This window comes from Pseudophryne corroboree, chromosome 12 (assembly GCF_028390025.1).
Source record: "Pseudophryne corroboree isolate aPseCor3 chromosome 12, aPseCor3.hap2, whole genome shotgun sequence".
NCBI classification, from domain to species: Eukaryota; Metazoa; Chordata; class Amphibia; order Anura; family Myobatrachidae; genus Pseudophryne; species Pseudophryne corroboree.
In genome coordinates, this window is record NC_086455.1 from 121895606 (window position 1) to 121907963 (window position 12358).

Sequence of the window (12358 nt, forward strand, 5' to 3'; positions counted from 1 at the left end):
CAGAAGACCCAGAAAGACCAGATTCTAAGTACGGTCCAGATTGGATTTCTAGAAAATTATAATCAAACTGGGAATCCCAGACACATTGCTGCTTTTTAAAAATTCAAGTACATTAGGCACTGTAAAAAATAAAATGTCTAAAAAACAAGCCGCAACAAACTGTCCTGCAGTACGGTCATCCGGAAAAGGAAGGAGCTTGAGAACTTTTCAGTGCTGTATGTAAAGTATCAGTGTTTATAGGAGGCTTTATAGCCCCAGAGCCTAATGTCCCCCATGGGATTATAAATTATTGGTGACTGATAATGGCGTTCATCTCCTTCAGTGCTGTCTACTATAGTTATCATTTGCTACAAGGAGTACTTTTGCTATCCGATTGTCTTGTTCATGAAATATGATCTCAAACTCTAAACACTCTTTATTTGGGTTCAGTAGGATATCTCGGCAGTCGGGATTCCAGTGGTCAGGAGACAGAAGCCGGGTTCCCGACAGCCGGAATACCGGTGGCGAGCACAGCGTGTCCTCTCTCGGGCTCACTATGTTCACCATGCTTTGGGCCAGGTGGTAACCTTAGGTTCTTCTACCCCTCAGGTGGTAGCGTGTACCACCATCTGAGTGGGGAGTCTGGGAGGTGGTCGGGATGCTGACTGCCGGTATGTCACTGGATGTCGGGATTCCGGCGTCTGTATCCTGACCGCCGGGATCCCAACAGCCAGGAACATGACTTCATTCCCTTTATTTGCTAGCTTTTTTAACTTTAATAACTTTTGTGCTAATCATTTTTCATTTTAATATTTGGGTTTCTTGCTGGGCGTAGTATATGCATCTGAAATCAGTTGGCTGCTGACAATAACCACTACAGCTTATACAATAATATTAGAATTTGTAGGTGCTAAATTTCATAAAACAATTGTGTTACATTCTCCAATACAGTGGTTCTCCGCTCGGTCCTTTGGACCCAAACAGCTCACATCTTTCAGATCACTTAGCACAAGCACAGGTGTACTCATTACTTACCTAGCAGGTGCACAGGTGTACTCGTTACTCGCTGACACAATTCCCAGGTCACCTAGCAGATGTACTGATTACTCATACCTCTTTCACTGGACCCGGTTTTCAACCCCGGCACCTTTTCATAACGCACATGAACACGGGTTATGCGCATTCATGTGCCAATAACCCGTGTTCAGAGGTGCTGGTGTGAAAGGGGTATCACTGACACATTTTCCAGGACACCCAGCAGGGGCATAGGTGTATTCATTACTCACTGAATGATTTCCCAGGACACCCAGCAGAAGCACAGGTGTACTCATTGCTCACTGACTCATTTCCCAGGACACCCAGCAGGAGCACAGGTGTACTCATTACTCACTGACTCATTTTAGAATTTCTACAAGTTATACTTCATATGATTTGTGAGTGTTGGAGAACTTGTGCACGAATAGTCTGAAATACAGTGGTAATGAAGGAGACTTCCTGTGTTCTTCAGGAGTGCTAACATAGCATTGCTGATTCTGACACTTCTCACTCTGATCCAAGCATCATGTTTTCAGTGCCCAGACTGCCACATCCCTCTGTGTTAGGAGACAGCCTGTCTTATCTCTTATTTGTGTTGATTCTGACAGCAACCATTTTGATCAGTGCCAGACGCCCTCAGTGGGTGAGGGTTTTGTAATTGAGTGAAAAGTTTGAGTTGGATTCTGGAAGGGAAGCCAGTGAAGGGCTTGTAGGAGAGGGGGGGTGGACATAGTGCGTTTGGTGAGGAAGATGAGCCGAACTGCAGCATTGAGGATAGATTGGAGTGGAGAGAGGTAATTGTCAGGAAGGCCAGTTAGGAGGAGATTACAGTAATCCAGTCTGGAAATAATCCATGAGTGGGTAATGATCTTGGTGGCATCCTGGGTGAGAGAGGGTCTGATCCTGGAAATGTTTTTGAGATGAAAATTACAGGTTTGTGAGAGGGAGGAGTCAAGGATTACGCCAAGACAGCGTACTTGGGGGCTAGAGGAGATAGTTGTGCCATCAATGGATAATGAGATTGTGGGCGGTGAGGTTATGCAGGGGGGAAGGAAGATGATCAGCTCATTCTTGGACCTGTAGAGTTTTAGAAAGCGCTGGGACATCAAGGAAGAGATAGCAGAGAGACAGTTGGAGGTACGAGTGAGGAGAGCCGGGGAGAGATCAGGGGAGAAAAGGTAGATTTGAGTGTCATCAGCATAGAGGTGATATTGGAAGTTAAAAGATTGACCGCAGAGTTCTGTACCATTGCGATGAAAACTTTCTAGAAAATTGGCAGCGTTTGTTTATGTCTAAACTTCTGTTTATGTAACCATATCCAATTAAGAATGCAAATAATCTCTTGCATCGTTAATCTGGAGTGCCAGAGTGAATGGACTGACCTCTTATGGAGATGTTACTCTGTGTTGATTAGATAGTCCATGTGCATGTTGATATGTAATTAGTCGTACCCAGCTAATGTATGTTTGATTTTCCCACCCCACATAACATAACATCTCTGTGTAGTTAATCCCCTCCCATGTACGTCCACAAACGTGATCTCTCACTTATTGTGGTAATGCAGTACATAACGGAGATCCTTTCTTTTCCCTAGGAGAAGCAGCAAGCCCTGCGCACGGGGGAAACGGAAGCTCGGGAAATCCTGCAGAAGATATTCCCAGATGTCTCTGTTTCTGCTAGTTTGGTAAGAGATCCACCGGGAAATAATTAGGTTCTCATTCACCCGTGTCTTACATTGGATAAGTTCTCACCCTGTTGTGTCGGGTGTAAATTACACAGAAGCACAGTGAGTGTATCATATAAGGACTTAAATTGCCCCAAACTGAATAGGCAGTCCATTGGTCTACTCCAGACAACGTTTCTGACCATATAGCCGCTACGTTTGTTTTGTCTTACAACTAATTGCTGCTTTAAATATATTAGCGATATTGTAGGGAATATGCTGGTACCAGAAGCACATCAGAGTCTGTTACTCCAGAGATACTTGAGACTGGTACCCAAAGGGTACTGTTAAATAAAACCGGACCTAATCCTACTGATATAACTATTATTAGACTTTTGAGAACCCACACTACCTAATAGACTGAAAAGACTATTTTCAGCACTAGTGTGGGCTCCACTGCTTTGTGGTTTTATCTGGAGACCTTATTGGCCATATTGGACCATAGTATAGTTCAAGCAAGGCACAGTGGTAGGGAGGCCAATCCCGGGCCGTTTTTTCAATCCCGGGATTCGGGATTGAAAAACGGTCAATCCCGGGATTCCTGGGATTGCAGGAGGGATCAGTGAAGGGCTGTGGAGAAGGGTGTAGGTAGCGGTGCGGGAGGGAGGGTGTAGGTAGCGGTGAGGGAGGGAGGGTTTGGTGTAGGTAGCGGCGTGGGAGGGAGGCTGTTAGAGAGCACTGCACGGAGGGAGGGTAGGTGTAAGTAATACTACTTACTATTAGGTGGGCGGCAGCCATGAACACACTGAACGCGGCGGCATTTCAAATGAAGCGCTGGCCACCAGCCAACCAGATCTGGCGGACCGGCAGCCAATCAGGGAAGCGGCTGCAGCAGTCACTCCTGATTGGCTGCCGCTGCAGCTTCCCTGATTGGCTGCCGCTGCAGCTTCCCTGATTGGCTGCCGGTCCGCCAGCTCTACATTTGAAGTGCCAATCGTGTTCAGCGTGTGTCCATGGCTGCCGCCCGCCTAATACTAGGTAGTATTACTTACACCCACCCTCCCGCACATGCGCAATGTATGAATCCCGGGATTGGAGGCTCTAATCCCGGGATACAAATCCCGGCATTTTTGGGCCCAAATCTCGGGATTTCGCCGATCCCGATCCTGGGATTTGCCACCCTACACAGTGGGTATATTGCTGGTGAAAACAGAAATCTAAATATTACCAGCCCTCACTTTACAGCAGGGGGCTGCTTTGCTTTGGTTGTATTTTCAATAATACTGACTCCGCCCCCATAAAATGTCTGGCTTTCTAAGCATAGTAAATTCTAGGCAGGTACATCAGCAGAAGAGTTCAGTTGTCCGTGAAATCTCATTTTCTTTTTCGTCCACTAGGGGGCACAGGAGTCATTACACTAGGTATAGGCTTGATAGGTAGTGAGGGAGGCACCAAAGAGTTACTTTCTTCTTCCCAGCATGCCTCAACCTCCCTGTCCCCTATATCCCGCCTCCGACCCAAGGCCCACCAGTGTTTTCTTTGATGCCAGGCAGGAGCAGGCACCTTTTAAAAGAAGGGGATTTATATGAGCCCTGATTTACTTCCTTTTATTTATTTTCTTTTAAACCACAACATGAGCAGCGGTGCGGGCGGACACTGCAAGCGCCCGCGCACCCGCTCTGACACCTGGTGCCCCTGGCAACAGCACCAGCGACCGGGTCGGTGAGTTCTGCCACGGACCTCCAGGATGACGGCGCACACCTCTGGAGCACCCACAGCTGCAAACGGAGCCAGGACGGTGAGTAAGACCGGCTTCCTGTTTGCATTGAGCCACTACATGGCGGTGATCACCCACACTAGTGGGAGACGGTGACGGCAGGTGCAGTGAAGGCCCGGGTAAACTTTGCCTTTTTTCCACTAAACCACCAGGGCATTTGCCACAGGTCAGAGCTGGGTCCCTAAAGGTTTTTGCACCTGGCGGTTAGGGAAGCCTAGCCTGTAGCCCCTCCCGCGCCCCTGAGGCTTGCTTCAGGATTACTTTTCCTCCCTCTCATTTTGTGTCCTGCACCTGATACTTACTACAGCTACACTACACGGCACATGCCCAATCTCAGCTGTTATTGGAAGGTAAGCAGTGTTGGGCCTGGTTAATTCTTGGATGGGAGACCACCTGGGAATACCAGGTTGCTGTAGGTTACAATCACTGTGTTAGCAGGAGTGCTGTGTTGTTGGATTTTTACCACATTGCTATACCAGCACAAAAGGAGAGGGAGGTTTGGGCACTATCGCCCCTGTACCTTGCTCCTGGTCCTTGCGTCACTCCTTCCTTCTATGTATAGCTGGACAGTTGAGTATAATTGCCCACTATTTGTGCATTGAGAGTTCTGTGTGCCTGTGCACTTTCAGATGGTGGGGCGTTTGTATGTACTCCCGTGCTTGGGTGGAAATTACCCAGGGTCTAAAAGTTATTATCCATTTGTACATAACCTATGGATATCCTGCCGCTACCCCATTAACTGTTGTTGAGGTATGCTTTACTCTCTTGTACTTCTAATTTGTCATGCACTCTGTTGTTTCTCTAGTGTCTGACACTTGGCACTATGTTGTATGTCTTCAGATGCCAGTTACCAGGGATGTTAGTGCCTCGCAATCTCCTCTCAGAGACCGGCTTGGGCTAACATGCATAGGTATGGGTGCAGCTAATTACTCACCTGGCCCCTCCACAGCCCCCCTCCCCACAGCCATGGGGCTGACACTCGCGTTGGCCCTGTGTATATTGTACGGGGGGAGGGGGTGGCTGCTGTGGAGGCAGTTCTTCTCACGATACTTGCTGAACCACCTCTGTACAGCTGTGGCATGATACAGCTAGGCCAGCCAGGATGCTTCTGCACCGGTACTCCTCCCGAAGGGTGGGGATGGACTACTCCTTCTGTTGTGCCCAGTGCATGGGACTACTCATGGCTTCGGTTGAGCTTTTTTTCTACGCTTGGTCCCTCAGAAATCCACTGGACGGAAATCAGCCATATTTTCTGAGGACTGCTCTTCTCAGACAGAAGTAGGGACCCCAGACCTGAGTCAGTGGAAATTCTAACATAGGGTACAGACCTTGCCCACTCCTTTCAAGGTTTCAGGAAGCACTGCTCTGGTCCTCTCATAAACACAGGCTGTCCTTCCAGGTTTTATGTCTATTCCACTCCCTCTTTTAAAGGGCCTAGGTAGTTGGGGACATTTGTAGCTGAGTGGTAACACGGGCGCTACTTATGTCTGAGGCCAGTAAGACAGAGTTTCTCATTCTGGGTTTACGTCTAGAAAGTTATTCACCTACTTGGTGAGTTCAACCAGGCCCTACAGCTACACCACACTATGCATGCCCAATCTCATCTGTTTTTGAAAGCTAAGCAGTGTTTGGCCTGGTTGGTGGTTGGATGTGAGACCACCTGGGCATACCAGGTGCTGTAAGGTTTTGGACACTGGAGGGGGGTTGGCTTCCATGGTAGTGACCGGGAGCACCTTGTGCCTCCATTCCTGGCATATGGACTCCACCCCTACCAAAACTTGGATGGTTCCTCCTTGCGCTACCTGCAGAGCAGGAGAAAATACTCTTGCAACAGGATCTGGACAATATGGTTTCCACGCTGGCAGCTTCTGACAATGCTAAATTCCTTGTCGTATAAACAACCCTTTATGAAGCTAAGAACACTGTACGCTGTTTACTTAAGAAGTACCGTAATGGTACGCTATTGGCGTAGCGATCGCTCAGCCGTAGGCGAGACGCTCAAGCGTCACGTTCGCTCACGGCCCAGTGATCACAGGACACGTTATTGGCTATGTCTAGGGGAATGATTCGCTATGGCGTAGCATACGCTCGAGACCACGAGGAGGTCACCAGCGATGCAGACGCTCACAACACTATACCTTTATGTTAAAACCTTATACCATTGAAATACATTGAATACCTTAATGTGAGTACAGGGTGTAAATGCAACCTTGTGTAACCTGACTAACTACAAAGCTGCTTGAGCGTCACCGACGCTCAAGTGAACACTTAACACTATAGAAAATGCACAGATACTGGTTTAGGTTCCAAAGCCTATTAACTGTATTATATCTAATATACTTGTAAAAGGGGATAACAGTACAAATGATACACTACAATATAACAGAGACTTCCTAACCACAGAACTAAACAATAAATACAAAAAGACAATACTACACTGACCTAAATGCAATACAGTACAATACTATAATACTATGAGAGATATAAGAGAAAAGAGGAGAGAGAGAGAGAGAGAGAGAGAGAGAGAGAGATGGAGAGAAATTGGCTCACAGAAAGACAATGATTACGGAGAGAAACTTACGCACAAAGGGTATGATCGCCTGCGCCTCGATATCCAGCTCCCGGCTATCAGCAGATAACCGTTGATGAGAGAGTGAGAGCTGGATGTGGTCGGCCTGCCTATTTATGCCCTACACACAATGCAATCTCCTGGTCCTACAATCCCATTGTCCATTGGCCGAAGGAATTCGGCCCTGCATCATAACAAAAGGTCATAGGGTGATTCATACAGGTGGGCTGTGACGATTTCCAACAGCTCAGGTGGGTGGGAAACTGGGTTTCCCGCCGCATACCTGAGTATGTGTAAATAATAGAAATGGACATAAACTTCTTATGTCCATAACTATTCGCACGAGTGATTAATACGCTCCAAACCAACACCGGAATATTGCTAATTAAATACTCTTCCGATGGGTACCAAACACTGCTATATGATTCCTGTTAGACCCTTCGTACGATATAAAGAGGGATTCCTCAGCTCTGGGACATTGTATTTTAACCAAACTTTCAGAATCTATCAAAGGGACCATGATCTATAAACTACATTAATTGTGAAAATATGTAACGAATGAGTCGCACGCTACGACCACATAAACTCTACCGTAAATACGCATACCGCGCCTGCGTGTGCACGCTATTGCGGGTATGCGCTTCCACGGGAGAGCGTACGCACGCGCAGCGCGGACCAGTGTGCGGTGCAAATATGGCAACGTGCATTGAGACATTTTTCTGACTTTGACAGTCCACCCTTTGGCAGTCAAAAATAACTGCCACAAAACATTTAAGGAGAAAAATGTAAGTCAGGGGTTAATTGATTTCCATGGTTGGGTAGGGGAGAAGAGTGGAGTAGGTGTGAAGAGGGTATGACCTAGTGAGAAAGTAGAAGCATGTGTGTATGAGTCCATGTTTGGAGGGTCATGTATCATCGTGCCGTACGTGTGGTAAATCAAGCTTCGAGGTATTGCGAAGTATATATTTGAATTCCTTCTTGTCCTGTGGTACAGGTCTGTGGATGGGCTGTCAAACTCTACCGAGCTCATTTCGGCTGTGGTTGTAACAAAATGGGGATGCACATTTTAGTTGATGATACATGAATGGGGGAGGTATGTGGTTGCTGCTATCTGTGCCTGTATTCCCTATCGTCTATGTGTGTCGTTACCTGGGGGTTGTAGAGATGAAGATAAAGAACACTTACGAAAAATGCAATGATATTCTATGTCAGGGAAATGTACATCTGTCGTCGAAGTTGTTTTCGGTATCTGTTGAGAGTCGTCTTCTTTGCGCTGTATTGCTCCTTGGGCATGAGCAAATAGCTTTGTCTGAGCCATCAGATTTACAAAAAATGTTGGGCTAGCGTGAGTTTAAAAGTACTAGGGAAACTGGGGATCCATGGCAAAGTTCATCAAGTGTCCATATTTAAAGTTGTCAAATCTTCTTCTTTGGTCAATCCGTTGTCTGTATACATCTCGTCTCGTCAGCTTCCTCGTCCAAGGGGGTCTTTGTATCTTGGAGAAAAGCAGAAAAAACAGGTGAAAGAAACGGACCGTATAATCGCATTTTCATCACATTCTGGTTTCTATCATTGGGTCATAAATCAAATCCAGGTTAATTACGGTTTCCTCGCTCCTCAAGCTCATCACTTTTGTACTTTGTTTGCACCTCATTAAAGCCTGCCCGCATCTAAATATCAATCCAATCGATATAACGACACCCAAGATACATAGTAGAAACTTTCCAACATCCATTATGACTCCTTGAGCCCAGTCTCCTAAACCGGAGAACCAATTTCGCGGGTTCAACCATGACACCCAACCAGTCAGCTCATTACCTACAGCAGCAAGGGTGAGATTGTGTTTTCGACGAAATTCCCACTTTAATTGCAGAATATCGTCCATCTTTTGGTCTATGACCTCTACCGGATCCTCGGTGCTATTTGTGATATACGTGCAACACTTTATGCCGTACTGTGTTGCCAATGTAACACAATATCCGCCTGTTACTGCTGTAAGATAATTAAGAACCATCCTATGCTGAACTAGTTCTGTTTTGTAAGCTTGAAGTTCTCTTCCAGTGTATCTAAACGTGTCATCATACATTTCAGTGATATTATCTAACAAATTGGCGAGTGCGGAAATGTATCTATAATTCATCACACCTCGAGCGGTGCGAGTGAAATCTAACGCTACCAGAACCTGAATCCCGGTGGATTCATGGATAAGATCAGAGGCCGGATGCTCTAACCTTTCTGACAGTTGTCTTTTAACTCGGTGCTCGTAATGAGTGTGAGTATAAGGAGCTTGGGCACCACGGTGTATGTCCTTCATTTTGTCATGTGTAACAGTCATCACTTCAGGCAATACTTTTCCAATATAACACAATCCTTCAGAGTTTGGGGCAAGCCACTTGTACGCCTTTCTCCCGCATATGAAATATGCATCATCGGGGAGAACATATGGGACGGAGAAGGACATGACCATGTTACAAACCTTCCAGGTGAAATCTCCTGACCCTAATTCTTCCATCTGCCTAATGCACGTATCGGTTTGTACGATATGTGCACAGTATCCTGGTGATACCTCTCCAACTCTAGTAATCCTATTTCCTAAGGTATATCGATACCGAAAAGATTTTCCTCTACTGGCTATGTGGCGTACGAGCTCTGTATCTGTAGGCATTCTATCTGCTCTATGTGAAAAGGTCATGGTAAGGTTGCTCCATGACACTTCCCAATTTCCCGGTTTTCTGGGATTGGAGATGTTAAAACATATGAGGGACCTATCCACATGGTATTGGTGGAGCTTCAAACTAGGAGGGCTGGAGATGTTAAACCTCCGGTCCACCGGTCTCCCACCACTTAGCTCAAGTACCTCCCCTAACGTTAAAGGAAATGGTACTAGCCCTGATTTGCTGTGACCCTGAGGTACTTGAGAGCATACCCAACAATCTGTTTGGTTTAACACGTTACCCACTAAGGAGTGATAGTCACTCAATGGATGCCGGTCCATATGGATATTAAAACTAGATTGGCATTTCTTTATGCATCCATCTTCAACCAGATTATCACAGAGCCTACAGATACAATTTTCTTCAGCTAACAATCCATCACAATTTCTTCTATCGGATCGTTTTCTGATACTCGCCTTTGCTTGTTGGTTTGGTTGATCTTGGAAAACTACGCCTCCATCATCATAATCGGAACCCATTCCAGAACCTCTCTCGACCTCTATGGTACTCTCGCCGGAACAGACTGCTCTGGTCAACATCATGGTTAACATCAAAATCCGGATCACAGTCTCTTGGGGCAAGTCCATCTTTGAGGAGGAAATAGAGAAGAATGAGAAGGGGGAAAAAGAAATTTTAAGGGAGAGGGGATGGGGAGTGGAGAAAACAATAAAAGGGAGAGGGGAGTCGACAGCTGCTTTCGATCTTCAAGGCTCAGGTGCCGCCTCAGTCCTCCTGGAACAGACACTCTAGTGATACAACCTCTACCGTCTGTTCCTTATCACGGGACTTCTCTGGATCAGCAACCTTCTTGCAGTGGGATGAATGGACCCAAGTCTCTCTCTCAGCAACCTTCAATGCTGTGGTGCTAGTCAATAAGACCTGGTATGGTCCTTCCCATCTATCAATAAGACAACCTGAGCGTAGAAAATTTCGTATCATTACATAATCCCCAGGTTCAATGTCATGACAATTACTATCTGGTAAATCAGGAATCACCAACTTCAGATTATCATTTTGATTCCTCAACTGTTTACTCATGTTAATCAAGTATTTTACAGTTACTTCATTGTTACATTTCAAATCATCCTGAGGGTTAATCATGACATGCGGTTGTCGACCAAACAGAATTTCAAAAGGAGACAGATTAAGAGGGGACCTGGGAGTGGTTCTGATGCTATACAAAACAATGGGTAAAGCTTCTGGCCACGCCAATCCTGTCTCTGCCATTACTTTACTCAATTTATTTTTAATAGTGCTGTTCACTCTTTCGACCTTCGCACTCGCCTGTGGACGGTACGGAGTGTGCAGCTTGCTATCAATTCCCATCAATTTACACATTCCTTGAAAGACATCACCGGTAAAATGGGTACCCCTATCACTTTCAATGATTCTAGGGATACCATATCTACATACAAATTCCTGCACAATTTTCTTAGCTGTAAACATAGCGGTATTTGTAGCTGCTGGAAAAGCTTCGACCCAATTCGAGAAAACATCTATACAAACAAGTACATATTTCAAATTTCTACATGGGGGTAATTGAATGAAGTCAATTTGTATTACTTGGAAAGGGCCGCCGGCAGGTGGGATATGGGATGGTTCTGTAGGTATTGCCTTTCCAATATTCTTTCTCAGACAGGTAAGGCATGACATTGCTCTTTTACCCGCATGAGAGGAGAATCCTGGGGCGCACCAGTATGCTCTTACCAATTTGCACATCCCCTCCTTGCCTAGATGAGTCAGCCCGTGAGCTGCTTCAGCCAGACATGGAAGGTATGCCCTGGGGGCCACTGGTTTACCATGTCCATCCGTCCAGAGCCCTGAGGACTCCTGGCCATATCCCTTTGCCTTCCAGACTGCTCTTTCCTGTGTGGAACACAAATTCTGCATCTCACACAACTTCTGTGTGTTGATGGTATTAAATACCATCAACTGTGTGGTGTCTGTCCGTGTGGGGGTAGCAGCTGCAAGCTTTGCGGCTTCGTCTGCTCGGCTGTTACCAAGGGATACTGGGTCTTGACTATATGTATGTGCTTTACATTTGATAACAGCCACTCTGTCGGGTTCCTGTATCGCTGTTAGAAGCCTTTTTATGTGAGCTGCATGCGCTATCGGTGTACCAGCCGCCGTCATGAAATTTCTGAGCCGCCATAGCGCTCCGAAATCATGGACTACCCCGAACGCGTATCTAGAATCGGTGTAGATATTGGCTGATTTGCCCTTAGCCAATTCACATGCTCTGGTTAGGGCGACCAGTTCAGCAACCTGGGCTGAGTGAGGTGGGCCTAGCGGTTCCGCTTCTATGGTGTCTTGGTCATCTACGACTGCGTATCCAGTACACAAGTCTCCCGAGTCTGACTGTCTGTGACAACTACCGTCCGTGTAGAACGTGAGTTCTGCATCTTCTAGTGGATTGTCACTGATGTCAGGCCTTGCGGTAAAATTTTGGGTCAAATATTCCATACAATCATGTGCATCTTCCTTTGCATTAAATCCTCCTTCCCCATCACTCTCACCTCCCACCCTTTGTGCCTGACCAGGCACACCTGGGAGAAATGTCGCAGGGTTTAATGCACTGCATCTCCTTATGGTGATGTTTACGGGGGCCATTAATGCCAATT

The 12358-nt window shown here is 46.3% G+C and overlaps 1 protein-coding gene across 13 annotated transcripts in view; it reads left to right on the forward strand.

Moving 5' to 3' along the window:
* Positions 1-12358, forward strand: part of KTN1 (kinectin 1) — a 277158-nt gene that overhangs the window by 215279 nt on the left and 49521 nt on the right. For all 13 annotated transcript variants that reach the window (XM_063947961.1, XM_063947966.1, XM_063947958.1 and 10 more), the window contains one exon: positions 2609-2698. In XM_063947961.1, coding sequence (XP_063804031.1) covers positions 2609-2698 — 90 coding nt within the window. The remainder of the gene's footprint in view (positions 1-2608; positions 2699-12358) is intronic.